This window comes from Bos taurus, chromosome 6, assembly GCF_002263795.3.
Source record: "Bos taurus isolate L1 Dominette 01449 registration number 42190680 breed Hereford chromosome 6, ARS-UCD2.0, whole genome shotgun sequence".
Taxonomy (NCBI): Eukaryota; Metazoa; Chordata; class Mammalia; order Artiodactyla; family Bovidae; genus Bos; species Bos taurus.
This window is the reverse complement of record NC_037333.1, coordinates 86,280,677-86,299,630: the sequence shown is the minus strand read 5'-3', so window position 1 is coordinate 86,299,630 and position 18,954 is coordinate 86,280,677. Positions and strand designations below refer to the sequence as shown.

Here is an 18,954-nt window from a genome sequence, read left to right as displayed (position 1 = left end):
CATCACAGGCGGATTCTTTACCAAATTCTGAGAATTTGAGAATTTACCAAATTCTTTACAAAATATTGAGCTATCAGGGAAATCCCTAATCAAACTTACCTGGACAAAAAAAATAAAGTGCTTGAAAGATGTATTGAGATGTGCTTCCTCTTGAAGCTGGATCACAGGGTCGAAATGCTGATGATAAATGTGAGCATAAACCCTAAAGAGGCGTTTGAGTATAGTTTTTGCCACAGACATGAAATTCTTCGGAAATGGGACACCTAGTAAAGAGATAAACAACTCCCTCTATTAACAAGAAGAGAACACAGCAGTATGAGTTTGTCAGCAAGTGACAACATAAATTACCAAAACAAGGCTGAAAATAAGAAATATTTTTATTACCACTTAATATACCCATTGTACATGTCAAATGTTCTCAATACATCATGAATGAAAACAAACTTCAATGCTTCTATGGAATAAGAATCTGTCTTCAGTATGGCCCCTTAGGCCTGTAATATAACACCAGTTTACCAAAAATACCACAAATAAATGTCTGAGATGGTAATGGTGCTAAAATGCACACTTAGTCCCTCAGATTTCTTATGCTGAACACAAATAATGTATTACCACGTTTAGTTTTGTCTGAAATGCTGGCAATACATTTTTATATTTTTTTCCTACGGAAGTTATCGCATTACTACACCAGGACTACATTTATCTTGAAATTAGCTGTAGTCTCTGCTCAATTAGAGAGACTGGCTTTCTGAATTAGAGCACTTTTATAGCATTAAACAAATATAAAACTAGAAAAATACAAAAATCCACATCCCTTGTTAAACTGGCTAAATGATCCAGACTGGCAAAATACAAGCCAAATACTTTTATGGTACTACTGGCTTCAATGTGATCATATTGCCTACTGCCCACTCAAAAATATTAAAAGTCACAACAAGGTCCTACTGTATGGCACAGTAGGGAACTCTGCTCAATGTTATCTGGCAGCCTGGATGGGAGGGGAGTTTTGGGGAGAAAGGATACATGTATATGTATGGCTGAGTCCCTTTGCAGCCTATCAGAAACTATCACAACATTGTTAAACGGCTATACTTCAATATAAAATTAAAAGTTTAAAAGAAAAAAGTTATAGGTCGCAAGAAAACATAAGACAACATAAGACATTTGGGGGGACATAAGTGTCTCCCAAATGAAGGGACACTATACTAAATAGTATGTTACACTCTTCAAAAATGTCAATGCCATGAAAGACCAAAAAAGACTAAAAAACTGGAATAAGATCTGTAAATTAGACAATAATATTATACTGGTATTAATTTCCTGATTTTGAAAGTTACTTTGTGATTGTCTAAGAAAATACACATTGAAGCACATGGAGATAAAGGTCATCATATATGCAACTTACTCTCAAATCTTCAGGAAAAAGAAAGAATGTGGGGTCAGGAGGGAAGAAAAAGTAGGGAAGGAGCGAAGCAGGAAGGGAAGGAGGGAGAGAGAGGGAAGGCAAATAAGTTAAAATGCTGGCAACTAAAGAATCTGGAAGGATATATAAGGGTTCTTTGCATGATTCTTACAAATTTTCTACTAACAAAAGTCTGAAATTGGGTTAAAATAAAAAGTTTAAAAATATGGAAGATCAAAGATGAGGGCACTTATCCCATACCATACTATCTATATAAGGAATGCAGTTTTGAAAAATAGACCTTTCATTACAAAGGCTTTGAAGTAGTTAAAGCATTCAATGAATGTGTCATAACAGCAACTATTTACATTGCTGTCTCCTCCACCACATCCTTCTCCCCAAAAGTAAAAAAGCATAAAATACAGTCAAGACGTTGAAAAAGCAAATTCTAATTTTTTTTTAGAAAACACAGCTGTAAGCAGTTTGACACAGTAAAATCATATGAACTGTCTAAATGTAAATAATTTCTGCTTGAAAGTTTAGCCCTTTAAAAGGCCAGCGAATATAAAAAAAAGTAAAAGTCACTTAGGTGCTAACAGGTCAACTCATCAAATCTTCTTGTTTTCTTCTCACCTAGTTGATTTCACAGTCTGCCAGGTTCATGCTATGGGTCATGAATACAAATGCTCTGACAAAAATATAATGTAAGACTGGGTTTATGTCATATGAAAGTGAAAGAAAGTCAAAGTGGCTGTCGTGGCTGTCATGTCCGACTCTTTGCGACCCCATGGACTATACAGTCCATGGAATTCTACAGGCCAGAATCCTGGAGTGCGTAGCTGGTTCCTTCTCCAGGGGATCTTCCCAACCCAGGGACTCCCAATGCAGGAACTCAGGTCTCCTGCATTGCAGGCAGATTCTTTATCAGCTGAGCCATGAAGGAAGTCCCTTATGTCATACAAACTCCCTTTCTAAATATGAAATGGATATGACTATAGCATATGTCTAACTGGCTGTCTACCCAATGTCCAGTCTCTTTTCTTCCCTTAAAACAGGCCAGATTTGTTACAATCCAAGATATACTGATCTTCTTATTGTTTAAAATTATAGGGAGGTTTACCTAATTAATGCATGATAAACTTGGTATAAAAAAAACAAAGACACTTTTCAAGCATATAAGATTAGAAATATTAGAAATATTTTGAAGTGGCAATTAATCCAGCATGGTTCCTTGAATACACAGGCAATTCTATTCTAAGTCCTAGAGAAGTATGAAGGTAGATAAATCATGAGGGATCCCAGTTAACCAAAACCATTATACCAATTTTTGATGGAAATAATGTCTCATCATCCAACTGGTCCTGAACCCAAGTCATCAGGTAATCAATATACTTTGGTGCAGAGCACTTAATAGGCTTCTTTATGTTTGTTCCATCTGCCCAATGATATTCATATCTGTATTGGAAAGATAAAAAGCACACAGAATATCAATATAATCTATAAATAATGTCTGTATTTTTTGTATTACACATATGTTTATTTTGAATATATTCAGGATATATTTTAATCTCTTCCTCCAAATTAATTTTTTTTTGTATTTGGCATTTTAAAATTGCTATTAGACTATTTTGCATTTATCAGGATACAAACTAAGATTCCACCAAACTCATTTTTTGTGAACCTTCCTTCATATATAACTTTTATATTTTAGAATCACATACAGTATAAATTGCCATAGTAGAAACCCTAAGTTTATTTCTTACTTCTATGATGATCATCTTTAATCTTTATAATTGTTGTCTTTTTCCTCAAAAAACATTTCTCCTTACACAGTACGATTCTCTTTAATTTGGGGCGTTAAAATTTGGGTTAAGGATAGAGAATGAAACAGAAGTGCCAAAGTAAAATGAATGAAAAAGAGAATGATTCAATATTTGAGTATACTTGGTTCAGGAGCTACACAAGCCTTTGAGGAAGGCTGGGACTCCCAATAAAGATGCCTATAGTATTTGTGTATTAACCAGACACTATCCTTTGGTACAATAAACTTTTAATGTGCACCTACAATATGAGAAATGATGAGTCAAGGAATGCCTCTTGAACAAGGGACACTGAAATGAAAGATGTTTTCTCTATTTTCACAGAGAAAAGACTGGTAGAGAAGACAAACCTGTAAATGAGTATGTAAAAACAGTGCGACAGAATGCTCATGGAGCTAACTACACAAACACACACTCACAACCACAACCTGATTTTTAAGACAATAAGCATGCAGTTGAAACTCCAAAGAACAAAAATGTCTAAACTGAACTAGCATTTAGTTTAGTTTCTGAAAGGTTACCTCTGCCTCTCCCTTTGAACCAGCTGTGTTTTTCTAACCTTGCCCCAGAGTTTGGACTGACAGAACAACAGATGAGTAAGGCTAGAAAAGGAGCTGAAAGAAAATATAATGGAAAAATACTGCAGGGTATTTCAAACAATGAAAACCATCTTGAGACAGGATAAATAAGGATGCTTTCTGTTTAGTCATAGCTACTCACACTTGAACAGTAAATGTTAAATAGGATACACTCAAATAAATACTGTGACACCATGTCTTATTGCCAACCCTGAGAAACAGGGATGAAATGTCAAGTTAACTTTGAAGGTCTCCAATAGGCAATTTCCCAACACTTCCTGGCATCCTGTTTCACTATTTAATCACTGTCACAGTCAAGAGATTCTTCCTAATATAAAACAAAGTCTCAAGTGTGACTTAAGCTTGTTTGATTCTCTCTGGAGATAGAGAATATGAATGGTAGGACTTTAAACCATCATTACTTAGTCTTCCTGGAGAAGGAAATGGCAACCCACTCCAGTATTCTTGCCTGGGAAAGTCCACGAACAGAGAAGCCTGGTGAGTTACAGTCCATGGGGACAAAAAGAGTCAGACAAGACTGAGTGACTAAACAAGAGCAACAGCTTAGTCTTTGCTTAAAAACACAGGAATTTACCCACGTTTTCTCCCTTATGTTATGAACCCTTAATGTTTTTTGCATTTCTCTTATAATCATGTTTTTCATTCTGTTAATGATTTCCAGGTGTTCCATAATCATTTTTTTAAATCTGTATTTTATTTATTTATTTGGCTGCACGGAGTCTTGGTTGCAGTATACAGGATTTAGTTGTGGCATGTGGGATCTAGTGCTCTGACCAGGAATAGAACCTGCACCCCCTACATTGGGAGCTTGGAATCTTAGCCACTGGACCACCAGGGAAGTCCCCTATATTCATTTTTAAATGCGAAAGTCAAAAGTAAACACAGTAAACCAAAAATCATTTTCAACATCCTGAAGCTTTATTAAAAAAAAACTAATTTTCAATGCCCTAAGCATTCTGAAAAACAAAACTGTATATTGCTTATACTTTTAGGGTTTATAACTATGATCCCCTGAATCTTCTTCTTTTGTCATGTTTATACTTAAGATGGGGATTCCCTGATAGCTCAGTTGGTAAGAATCCGCCTGCAATGCAGGAGACCCCGGTTTAATTCCTGGGTCGGGAAGATCGGCTGGAGAAAGGATAGGCTATACACTCCAGTATTCTTGGGCTTCCCTTGTGGCTCAGTTGGTAAAGAATCTGCCTGCAATGTGGGAGACCTGGGTTTGATCCCTGGGTTGGGAAGATCCTCTGGATGAAGGAAAAGGCTACCCGCTCCAGTATTCTGGCCTGGAGAATTCCACGGACTGTATAGTCCATGGGGTCACAAAGAGTCGGACACAACTGAGCAACTTTCACTTTCACTATACTTAAGATGACTTCATCTTCTGACTCTATTTTGTCCCCAATGATTTTTTTATTTCACCTTTGACAGATACTTGTATGAAATTTATTTCTGTCATCATGGTATGAACTTTTAAACTGCAAATTCTCAAATATTCATTTCTTGGTTAACAACAATAATAAATAATAACAGAGAAACCACTTCCAAGAAAAAAACTGCAAAAAGTACTAACACAGGTGGAGTCTAAACAACAGAGTACCCAAAAACCAATGGGTCACTGAAGAGATCAAAGAAGAAATAAAAAAATACCTAGAGACAAATGAAAACAAAAACACAGTGATCCAAAATATATGGGCTGCAGCAAAAGCAGTTCTAAGAGGGAATTTTATAGTAATACAAGCCTACCTCAGGAAATAAGAAAAATCTCAAATAAACAATCTAAGCTTTAATTACCTGGGAAAATGGAACAAATAAAACCCAAAGTTAGTGGAAAGAAAGAAATCATGAGAAACAGAGCATAATTAAATGAGATAGAAACTAAGAAAAAAAAAATAGAAAAGATCAATGAAACTGAGAGCTGGCTCTCTGAAAAAATAAACAAAATTGATAAACCCAAAGAAATAAAATCAGAAACGAAAGAAGTTAAAAACAATAGCACAGAAGTACAAATGACATTAAGAGATTACTACAAAAAATTACAGCCAATCAAATGGATAACTTAGAGGAAAGTGATAACTCCTAGAAACATACAATCTCCCAAAACTGAATCTGGAAAAAATAGGAACTATGAACAGATGGATTACCAGTAGTGAAACTGAATCAGTAATTTTAAAACACAAACAAACAAAAAAAAACCTCCCAACAAACAAAAGTGAAAGACCAAATAGCTTCACAGGTGAATTCTACCAAAGAACTCATATAACTCAAAATCAAAAAAAAGTAAACAACCCAATTAAAAGATGGACAGAAGACCTGAATAGACATTTTTACAAAGACATACAGATAGCCAACAGACACATTAAAAGATGCTCAATTTCATCAGTCATGAGGGAAATGCAACCTAAAACCATAATGAGATACTGTTTCACATCTGTTAAAATGGCTATTATCAAAAAGACAACAAATAATAAGTATTGGCAAGCATGTAACAAAAAGGAAATTTTTATGCACTGTTGATGGAACTGTGAATTGGTGCAGCCACTATGGAAAAATGTATAGAGGTGCTTCAGAATATCTTCAGAATATTAAAAATAGAACTGCCATAAGAGCCGGCAGTTTCATTTCTGGGTATTTATGCAAAGAAAACACAAACACTAATTTGAAAAGATATATGCAAACTATTTTTCATTGCAACATTATTTTCAATACCTAAAATATGAAAGTAACTTAAGTGTCTATCAACAGATGAATAAATAAAGAATATGCAGTATGTGTATATATGTATATTTATTTAAAGATACAAACCTCCAGTTATAAGTCAGTTCATAAGGAGTATGGTCAATGACACTAATAACTTTGTATGGGAACAGAAGACTACTAGACTTAACATGACGATCATTTCATAGTGTGTGTAAATGTCAAATCATTATGCATTACATCTGAAACTAACACTGTATATCAACAATTATTTTTATTTTTTAAAATGTAATGGAAGCATTTTTAATAATCTAGTTTGGATAGAGAAGCAGAAGCAAACAGAAAAAAGGCAGGATGGAGAACAATACAATAGGGAGGACCATAAAGCTTAGGTTAAGGAACTCTTGACTCAAGATACTAGTCATTGGTGAATCACTGAAGGAGATGGTAAATATAGAAATTGTAAGGTCAGAAATTTCCTTCTTATCTAAGAATTGTATGATATAGTAAAATTGAGAGCTGATCATAAATCGTATCTTACTTTGGGCCAGCTGACATCACCGGACAACTTTCTTCTGTACAAAAATCTGTGATTGTTCCATAAAGCATGTTGATCTGATTGAAGAAATCTACAGCTGCAAAGCAAATATCATTTATAGGTAAAATGTTAAATTTTAATTTTACTCAAAGAGAACCTTTTATTTCAGCAAAATATGAGCTCTATCCACATTCTTTCCTCAAAAAAGAACAGATAATAAGTATACAAGAAACAATACTTAACTCACTGAATTTAGGAGCTTCTGGTTAAGTGACTCCCTTAAGGGAATAAAAAGGCAAGCACACCATGTTGATATATGGCAGAAACCAACACAGTATTATAATTACCCTTCAATAAAAAATAAATAAATTTTAAACAAGGCAAGCACAGAGTGGGAAAAATTATTTGCAACATATAATCAATAAAAATCCTGTATTCAGAATATATAAAGAACTTCCATAGATCACTAAGAGTGAGAGTTTCTGAGTCTTTTGGCTATCTCTACGGAAAAGAATAAAACTCGACTTTTCACTTAGTTCAGTACAGTTCAGTCACTCAGTTGTGTCTGACTCTTTTTGTGACCCCGTGGACTGCAGCATGCCAGGTTTTCCTGTCCATCACCAACTCCTGGAGCTTGCTCAAACTCATGCCCATTGAGTCAGTGATGCCATCCAACCACCTCATCCTCTGTCACCCCCATCTCCTCCTGCCTTCAATCTTTTCCAGCATCAGGGTCTTTTCTAATGAGTCAGTTCTTCCCATCAGGTGGCCAAAGTATTGGCGCTTTAGCTTCAGCATCAGTCCTTCCAATGAATATTCAGGACTGATTTCCTTTAGGATAGACTAGTTTGATCTCCTTGCAGTCCAAGGGACTCTCAAGAGTCTTCTCCAACACCACAGTTCAAAAGCATCAGTTCTTCAGTGCTCAGCTTTCTTGATGGTCCAACTCTCACATGCACGACTACTGGAAAAACCATAGCTTTGACTAGACGGACCTCTGTCACAAAGTAATGTCTCCACTTTTTAATATACTGTCTAGCTTGGTCATAACTTTTCTTCCAAGAAGCAAATGTCTTTTAATTTCATAGCTGCAGTCACCATCTGCAGTGATTCTGGAGCCCAGAAAATAAAATCTCTCACTGTTTCCATTGTTTCCCCATCTATTTTCCATGAAGTGATGGGACCACATGCCATGACCCTAGTTTTCTGAATGTTGAGTTTTAAGCCAGCTTGTCCATTCTCCTCTTTCACTTTCATCAAGAGGGTCTTTAGTTCGAACCTCTTTGCTTTCTGCCATAAGGGTGGTATCATCTGCGTATCTGAGGTTATTGATATTTCTCCTGGCAATCTTGATTCTAGCTTGTGCTTCATCCAGTCTGGCATTTCAAATGATGTACTCTGCATATAAGTTAAATAAGCAGGGTGACAATTCACAGCCTTGATGTACTCCTTTCCCAATTTGGAACCAGTCCATTGTTCCATGTCCAGTTCAAACCATTGCTTCTTGACCTACATACAGATTTCTCAGAAGGCAGGTAAGGTGGTCCAGTATTTCCATCTCTTTAAGAATATTAAAAAAAAAAAGAGAGAGAGAGAGAATTTTCCACAGTTTGCTGTGATCCACATAGTCAAAGGTTTTAGTGCAGTCAGTGAAGCAGATGTTTTTCTGGAATTCTCTTGCTTCTTCTATGATCCAAGAGACTGAGATTGGATTGAAAACTGACCTTTTCCAGTCCTGTGGCCATTGCTGAGTTTTGCAAATTTGCTGTCATATTGAGTGTAGCACCTTAAAAGCATTATCTCTTAGGATTTGAAATCGTTCAGCTGGAATTCCATCACTTCCACTAGCTTTGTTCATTGTGATGCTATCTAAGGCCCATTTGACTTCACACTCCAGGATGTCTGGCTCTAGGTGAGTGATCACACCATCATGGTTATCTGGGTCATCAAGATCTTTTTTGCATAGTTCTTCTGTGTATTCTTGCCACCTCTTCTTAACATGCTTCTGTTAGGTCCAGACCGATTCTGTCCTTTATTGTGCCCATCTTCGCATGAAATGTTCCCTTGGTATCTCTAATTTTTTGAAGAGATCTCTAGTCTTTCCCATTCTATTGTTTTCCTCTATTTATTTGCATTGATCACTTAGGAAGGCTTTCTTATCTCTCTTAGGAGTCTTTGGAACTCTGCATTAGGATGGATATATCTTTCTTTTTCTCCTTTGCCTTTCGCTCCTCTTCTTTTCTCAATTATTTGTAAGGCTCCTCAGACAACCATTTTGCCTTTTTGCATTTCTTTTTCTTGGGGATGGTTTTGATCACCACCTCCTGTACAATATCAGGAATCTCCATCCATAGTTCTTCAGGCACTCTATCAGATCTATGCCCTTGAATCTATTTGTCACTTCCACTGTATATTTGTAAGGAATCTGATTTAAGGTCATACCTGAATGGTCTAGTGGTTTTCCCTACTTTCTTCAATTTAAGTCTGAATTTGGCAATAAGGAGTTCATGATCTGAGCCACAGTCAGCTCCTGGTCTTGTTTTTGCTGATTGTATAGAGCTTCTCCATCTTTGGCTACAAAGAATATAATGAATCTGATTTCAGTATTGGCCATCTGGTGATGTCCATGTGTAGAGTAGTCTCTTGTGTTGTTGGAAGAGGGTGTTTGTTATGACCAGTGTGTTTTCTTGGCCAAACTCTCTGTTAGCCTTTGCCCTGCTTTGTTTTGTATTCCAAGGCCAAACTTTCCTGTTACTCCATATATGTCCTGACTTCCTACTTTTGCACTCCAATCCCCTATAATGAAAAGGATATCGTTTTTGGGTGTTAGTTCTAGAAGGTCATGTAGGTCTTCATAGAACTGTTCAACTTCAGCTTCCTCAGCATTATTGGTTGGGGCATAGACTTGGATTACTGTGATATTGAATGGTTTGCCTTGGAAACGAACAGAGATCATTCTGTCGTTTATGAGATTGCACCCAAGTACTTATTGTGGTTTTTATTTGTATTTCTCGGATAATCAGTGACGCTGAGCATCTTTTCATGTGCTTATTAGCCATCTGTATGTTTTCTTTGGGAAAATGTCTATTTAGTTCTTTGGCCCATTTTTAATTGAGTTGTCCTCCATGTGAACAAAGGGTAACCTGTGGCTTTGAATCCCAACTCTATACTTACCAGTTGTTACTTAACCTCCCTGGATCTCAGTTTCCTACCTCTAAAATTTGGTTTATTGCAGAGTGCTAAAAAAAAAAATACTTGTCTATCATAAAGGAGACATTTAGTCATTGTTAGTTTTCTTCCACAAAGACATGGCCTCAATCCATCTGCTTTTTCCAAAACTCTGAATTTTCTATCTTCTTTAAGCTATCACTCTTTATAGCAGTAGAATGTTCAAAAACAGCCTCTGGTTTCTGGCTATGAGATTAGTTATTGAATTTGTAAAATGTCCCATCTTCTATGATTTATCTTCATCTGGCAAGTAAAATTGAAGCCAAAAGGCCATTAAGATATCAATCTTATCAACAAATTCCCTTCAGCCTTTTATGTACCCAATATGATTACTTAATCACTGTCAGTGAATGGAAATTATCTGTTTAGTCTCAAATCCTCTTCACTTTATCAAGTGTCATTTGGAAAGATTACTATATATACATATAATAAAAAACTGTAATCCAATATTTCAGTCAATTGCTATATTTTAAAAGCAGAATTCCATGTTCTATGGGGATGTTCTAACACGTCAGTTCAAAGTAATTTTCCTCCAGCTCTAACTGCAAAATGTCTGTGAAATTTTATAAGTTCCTGAAGTTCTAGACATTTCAATAGTACAGACAGTTCTGGTTATGAAGGCAGAATACAGACAGATAACAATGATCTGCTTTTATACTTCAAAGTCAGAAACTCATGTAGGACAGAAGCTCTATGTTACACTGCTGTGTTAGTCTCTGCTCTAAAAATGAAGTGATTCCAGCTATATGTATGCAAATATCCCCTCCCTCTTGGACGTCCATCCCACTCCCCCATCCCAACATCTAGGGTCAATCACAGATCATCAAACTGAGCTCCCTGTGCTATACCACAAGTTCCCATTAGCAACCTACTTCCTCGGTTTTTCAAATTAGAAAATGAGCTCTCAAATAAATGGTACAAGAAAAGGCACAAAAAAGTATCAAAAAAAAAGAATATGCACATATGTTGGAAATTTATTCTGAATATTGTCCTTAAAGTATCACAGAACTATCTAATAAGTTAGATGAGTCTCAACAATAAAGCAAACAAATTACTTTTATCTCTTCAGTAAATAAACTCTCTGGGGTCAGGAGGATAACTGTAGTATAATAAATACTGCTCTTAAGGAACTGCTGTCACAGTGAGGTTTTAAGACATCTCAGTAAAATCCTTTAGGTTCCTAAAAGTTATCAGTGGGTGGCAGCTCAATTTATAAATCCCATGATATGTTTCAAAACACAATAAAATACCATCAAATATTATAATAAAAATATGGTTCTGCTTTTCCTTAATCAAAGCCTAGACATTTAGTATATATTTTCAATTAAATTTAATTTTATTTTTACTAGAGTCATATAAATTTCCTCCAATTATAAAACTTTATTAATTTCCTCACCAAGGCTGATGAACCTTGAATACTAAAAGTACCACTTTTATTTCCCCACTTTCTCTGCTTAAATCCCAGGAATATATTTACTTTTTACTTATATTTTTTTCTTCCTAGAGATTAAGAATATATCATAAATATATTTCACTAATTTCATAAGATCACTACTGAATTAAAAAAAAAAAACATAATTAAGGCAAATAACTGAGTATGCTACTGAAAGAGGTAATCTGGCATAGTGGTCAAATCAGTCTCTGAAATTTTATAACTATATTTGAGCCCAGCCTCTACCACTACTAGCTATATAACCTAGTCTAATTACGACAATTTTCTGTCTCAGATTTCTTATCAATATACTCGGATAATAATAATACCTACATCATGAGGTTGTAAAGATGAAATAAAGTAATACATGTAGAAGAAAATAAAAACAATAATTTGAAAAGATACATGCACACCAATGTCAAAGCAGCATATGGAAGTTAATAGCCAAGATACAGAAGCAACCTAACACATCCATCAACTGATAAATGGATAACGGTGTGTGTGTGTATTTATATATATACATATATATATATCTCCCTTTCATACATACAAACATACAATGGTACATTACTGAGCATAAAAAAGAATGAAATTTATCATTTACAACAACATGGATGGACCTGGAAGGTATTTTGCTTAGTGAAGTTAAGTCAAACACAGAAAAACAAATTCTATATGATATCACTTAAATGTAGATCTAAAAAATAAAATGAATGAATATAACAAAACAGAAACAGACTCACAGATATAGAGAACAAACTATTGGTTATCAGTAGGGAGAGAAAAAGGAAGAAGAGCCAGATAGAGACAGGGGATTAAGAGGTACAAACCAGCAAGTATCAAATTAGTAAGCTACAAGGGTATATTGTACAGCGCAGGGAAATAAAGCCATTATACTGCAATAACTTTAGATGCAGTATAATCTATAAAAATACTGAATCACTATATTATACATGTGAAAACAATATATTATAAATCAATTAAACTTAATAAAATAAATTAAAAATAATTCATGTAGAAAGAATAGCAGAGTGCCAGACACAGAATGTGCTATAGACATCAATTGCTGTATTATTATTTTTTTCAAGAAGATGGTAAATCTATGCTTTGTATTATATGATAACAGGAGATAATTTCATCTAATTCCATATTCAGAAATAAAGTGTCATAAAGGTTAAAGTGGATTGAGGTACCATTATATTGTGGTATTAGGTTGCTAACTAAATGCTAGAAAACACAGTACCCAACACTCACCTATAATGAGTCTACTAACCTAATTGAGAGTCCATTGAGAAATAGAAAGGCTACTTACTGTTCACTGCAACCCACTCATTTAGATCTTCGCCCTCAGGAAGCATGACAGCCATCCGGAGGTTGCCACTGCCAAGAGTGGCCTCTGCATGCTTTAAGAGCTCATACTGGTGAGAACCCTCTGGAATGTTCTTCTTTGGTTTAAACGTTTTAGATGAGCGACTCCCACTATGAATAGAAAAGAAAAAAAAAGCGTTTAAGGCTTGACCTTCCACAGAGTCTACCATACTATACTACTGGATAAAGTAACATAGAAGTGATCTTAAAGTCCACCAATATATAGCTTGAAATTGTACTGGCTACATTAAATCTTGGAAATATCATTGCTGTAACTACTGTTTGTAGGAGTAGTTTGTAACTACTCCCACAAACCTTCTCTATATTCTCTGCTGCTAAGTCACTTCAGTCGTGTCCGACTCTGTGTGACCCCATAGACATCAGCCCTACTAGAACTACGAAGGAGAAAAAAGAATTTTTAGCTATAACCCAGCTAACAAATCCAACAATAAATTAATGATTCAGGATTATAGGTTGTAATACATAAAAATAAAAAGGAGTCTGTGATAATCTTTAGTCATTGTATTCTTTTTTACCCTTATTCTAAGGCTCTCATTCTAAGATAAATAATTTCCTTTGTACAAGAAGCACTGTAGCCCACCAGGCTCCTCTGTCCATGGGGATTCTCCAGGCAAGAATACTGGAATGGGTTGCCATGTCCCGCCTCTAGAGTATCTTCCCAGCCCAGGCTCAACTCTTAACACTGACCCCTCTCCGTGCCAGGGGTGTGGTATGTGTATGTCTGTCTGTCTGTCTCCCTGTCAGGTGTGTGTGTGTGTGTGCACATGTGCACGTGCTAAATCACTTCAGTCTCTACTCAATAGCCAAGAATCTCTTTACAAACACCAATCAGGCGACGTTACTCCTCTGCTTAAAACTACACTCAGTGGCTTCCCAGTGCACTTCAAAGTAAACCCCAAAGTCAAATATTAAACATAGTAAGGCTCTGGACCCACATTAGAGTATGGAAACTCTTCTTCAGTTTAATCAGATAATGTATTAAAAGTCAAATTCTCTCCCACCATCTCTTAAGTACGAAAACATAGAAAAGATTATCATGCCTCTGCATGATATTGAGGCTTATTTCATTTTCCTCCTCCTCCTTCTCCCTTTTCAAAATTCAGTGTGAAAAATAAACTTGACCAATAAATTTTTTGACAAAAGACATTTTTACTAATTTTTGTATGATTAAGTACAAAAATAGCTCTCCTAACACCAGTCTGGTGTATGTATTCAGACCAAGTGTTAAGCACTCTCCCTTTAAATTAGCCCACTGATCAGACTGGTGCCGCAAGTGATGATGTAACAAAGCTGCTCTGAAAAGGGCTGGCAGAGAACATGAGAACAACAAGCACATCAGCTGTGCCTACACCCAGGAGGGTCCCCACAAATATCTATTTACTGAACCACTGTCCCTTCAAATGTTAGGCTTCTAAATGTTTTCTTGATTGATGACCCATTCAGAATTGGTCTGCCACAAAACTAAACACATTCTCCTCAAAGACCTTACACTTGGGTAAAAAGAAAAAAAAAAAAAAATCTGAGTTTGGTTTTATGAAGGTCAGTTCTGACACTAATCAGCTATGTTATTTAAGGCAAATTACCCAACTTCCTTGAGCCTATTTTTTCTTTAATAGTGAAAGCCTAACAATAATAAAACATTACCATTACCTGTATCATGCAAGAGCTGCAAAATGAGAAAATAATAAATGAGAAAAAAAGCTCTTAAAACTGTAAAATGCTGTGCAAATGTTAGTATCCTTCCTCTTCCTGAACCAGAATGACTCACAGTAAAAAATGAAATAGTCCAATGTCCAAAGCTGGACTCAACCCCTACTCCCACTCTAATTTCCTAAGACTGGATGGGGAAATTTTTACTTTGGAAACAAATGCTCTTACACATTAAGTTACAAATAGAATTTTTTTAAAAAAATTGTTTTGGTTTGGTTTTTTTGGTGCTTTTCCTATATCAGGTTCAAGTGATCTCAGAATAATGGTGGGGATAGACAGGAAATCAAGAAAACAAGGTGCCAGTCCTCATTTTGCTGTTTTCTTCTTATGTTACTTAGGAAACTACAAATTATCGTCTGGGCTTCGATCTCTTTATTTTGCTTTTTTGAAAGTCTGGAAAATAACTTTTTACAGAGGGTATAATTTAGAGATGGGATGATGTTTATAAAATGCTTTCAGTTCCCTGAGTTCTCTCCCTTCTCAGTTCCTCATATCCATGCACAGTCATACTTCCAAAATGCTTTGAAGTCCTCCACTGATTCCCCCTTCTTTCTGACCCTTCTGCTTTATTCAGGCAAAATAATTAATCATCTCAGTATTCTGATTTTTTAAATGTTCTTTTTAAAAATTATATTCAACTTTTTTGACTGCTACCTGAAACTTCAACAAGGATGCACCCTACTCTGGAAGGGGTGATCAGTACTGCTCCTTATTCCCATGTCAAAAGAAGACCAACTGAAGAGCACTTAAGTTCAAAAGCACAAATACCAAAATGTACACAAAATTCCTCATCAGTGAGTGCGAGCTCTTACACTAATCAGTGCAAGCTCTTACACTAATGGGGATAAATATATAAGGTCTATGAAAAAACCCAAAGGAACTTTTCAGCTAACCCAGTATTCTCACATGGCATTTTAAGATATTTGATGCAAATATTAAAAAAACATTTTCAATAACAGAAAGTATGTAGCCCCCCACCCCACCCTTTTCAGAGTCTGTCTATACAAGCAAAAAATGCTTGTGCTTGTTTTATACACCCGCTGCGTACTACAGTATTCTAAACAATGTTTTCCACTTTAATATGTCCAGAAGATTGTTGTACTTTAAAATAGAAATAGATCTACTTTATTCTTTTTAAAGACTGAATAATATTTCCTTATATAGACAGATATTTTCAACCAGTCACCTACTGATAAACATTGAGGTTGTGTCTAGTCATTTATCACTTTAAACAATGCTGCAGTAAGTCTCCTCATATTATAAAAGAAAAATTCTTAGAATTAAAAAAAAAAAAAAAGTAAAATTGCCCTGCTAAAGGGCATATACATTTTTTATGTTTATATAAGGTCTATTTTTTCCCCCAAAATAAGTTGGATTCTTTTAAAACTCATTAACAATGTATGAGAGTAGCTGTATACATTTTTGGTCTTAGAGGACAAGAATTCAGCTAGTTTCTCTTGTATAGCTCCCAACAGGACATCATAACTGTATGACAACTTACAGCTTTCTGATTAGAACGTAAATGTGATTGAAAAGTCACAGCATTACCCTGAGGTCTTTTCTTTTAAAATAAATACCCAGCAGTCAGGTTTGTTTATCCCAGTCCTTTTACTCATATTTGAAGGTCAATCAATTTCTAGAGAAAGACAGAATGGCTTGACAAGTACATAACTGAGCCTTAAGGGAAAACTCTGACCACAAACCCCTTATAATTAGTCATTCAATTTGATCTACTTTTAGTAAATTTCAGAAGCATTGTGTACTTACTCCTTAAGACCCTAAAGAATAGACTGGTCCCCATTGTGACGTCTACATTTATTCTCATAAACCATCTGTTACCATCTCAACACAGTTACACCCATCATTACCCTCAATTTTAACTATTTACTGTTCAATCCAACTATCAACAAAATTGATATTTTCTAAATTGGGTTGGAGAATCTTAAGGCTGAAGGAATTGGGGAGGGGGTTTTACAGAGAACTCAAAACAGGGGTACTAGGAAGGACTGAAAAGTAAAAGTGTTAGTCACTCAGTGGTGTCTGACTCTTCGCGACTCTTTGCAACTCTTTGTAGCCCTCCAGGCTCCTGTGTCCATGGGATTTCCCAGGCAAGAAATGAACTGGTTAGCCATTCCCTTCTCCAGGGTATCTTCCCTACCCAGGGACCATAATCCAGGTCTCCTGCATTGCAGGCAGATTCTTTACCATCGGAGCCACTTGGGAAACCCCACTAGGAAGGGTTAGAAGAATATATATCTGTATACAATTTAGACAGTGAAAAACACGTCAATATATTCAGAATTAGAAACAAATTTACATCAACTTATTTGCATCAATAACTCCATATCTTCAAAGTTATGCAACTTACTCTGATCACCCAGCTAATTAAATGGCAGAAGTGGGAATTCAACAAGAAAACAACTAACACACAGATTGGGAGAAAATATTTGCAAATGAAGTGACCAACAACAGATTAGTCTCCAAAACCTGCAAGCAGCTAATGAGCCTTAACATCATCAAAACAAACAACCCAATCAAAAAATGGGCAGAAGACCTAAATAAACATTTCTCAGTAAAGGACATACAAATGGCCAAGAGGCACATGAAAGATGGTCAACACTGCTAATTATTAAAGAAATGCAACTCAAAACTACAATGAGATATCATCTCACACCAGTGAAAACAACTATCATCATAAAATCCATAAACAATAAATGCTGGAGAAGGTATGGAGAGAAGGGAACCCTCCTATACTGTTCGGAACATAAACTGGTACAGCCACTAGGAAGAAGAGTATGGAGGCTCCTTAAAACACTAAAAATAGAGCTATCATATGACCCTGCAATCCCATTCTTAGGCATACATCCAGAAAAAAACATGGTCCGAAAGGATAAATGCACAGGTGTTCACTTCACTGCGGCACTATGCACAATAGCCAAGACATGCAAGCAACCTAAATGCCCATCAACAGAGAAACAGATAAAGAAAATGTGGTGCATATATACAATAAAATATTACTTGGCCACTCAAAAGAATGAAACAAAGCCATCTGCAGCAATAGGAGTGGACCTAGAGATTGTCATACTGAGTAAAGTCAGACAGAGGAGAAACAGCATATGACATCCGTTTAAATGCAGAATCTAAAAAGAAATGATATAAATGAACTTATTTACAAAACAGACTCAAAGACTTAAAGAATGAACTTATGGTTGCCAGGAGGAAGGCTGGGAGTAAGGGATAAAGTTTGGGATTGACATGTAAATAAGGCTATATTCAAAACAGATGATCAACAAGGACCTACTGTATAGAACACAGAACTCTTCAATGTTATGTGGCAGACTGGATGGCAGAGGAATATGGGGGAGAATGGATACATGTATATGAGTTCCTTTGCTGTCCAGCTGCAACTACCGCAACTTGTTAATCACCTGTACTCCAATACAAAATAAACAGTTAAAAAACAACAGTCCGTTATCTTCAAGTCATTTTACATTACCAAGCTTCAGTGTGTAATAATGATACCTTACTATTGAACCCTGTAGTAAGAACTCCATTAATATTAGCTCTCTTTGATCCACAATTGGTACCAACCTGTCATTCACATCAGTAGCTCCTTCTACAGGTCTAAGTCCAACACTAGAGATCAGGGACTTGATAAACACTTTTCAGTCAACTTCAGACTGGAAACTCCTGGATTACAATAGTAATGATGATGACTGACGCTAAAGCTGAAACGCCAATACTTTGGCCACCTCATGAGAAGAGATGACTCATTGGAAAAGACTCTGATGCTGGGAGGGATTGGGGGCAGGATGAGATGGCTGGATGGCATCACGGACACGATGGACATGAGTTTGAGTGAATTCTGGGAGTTGGTGATGGACAGGGAGGCCTGGAGTGCTGCGATTCATGGGGTTGCAAAGAGTCGGACACAACTGAGCGACTGAACTGAATTGATGATGATTAATATTAACTAACATTTACTGCAGACCTTGTACTCTTTAAGTATTTTACATACAGTATCTCATTTAATCTTCATAACTCTATGATGTCTTATCAGTTCGGTTCAGTTCAGTTGCTCAGTCATGTCCAACTCTTTGCAACCCCATTGAATGAAGCATGCCAGGTCTCCCTGT

General features: G+C 36.0%; 1 protein-coding gene across 1 annotated transcript in view; it reads right to left on the bottom strand.

Annotated features, from left to right (window-relative positions):
* The window catches only part of MOB1B (MOB kinase activator 1B), a 58,061-nt gene that overhangs the window by 8,731 nt on the left and 30,376 nt on the right, over positions 1-18,954 (bottom strand). Inside the window, exons 2-5 of the mRNA NM_001192412.3 lie at positions 13,032-13,198; positions 7,063-7,156; positions 2,724-2,857; positions 100-263 (exon numbers count right to left, since the gene is read on the bottom strand). Of these exons, the coding sequence (NP_001179341.1) occupies positions 100-263; positions 2,724-2,857; positions 7,063-7,156; positions 13,032-13,198 (559 nt within the window). The remainder of the gene's footprint in view (positions 1-99; positions 264-2,723; positions 2,858-7,062; positions 7,157-13,031; positions 13,199-18,954) is intronic.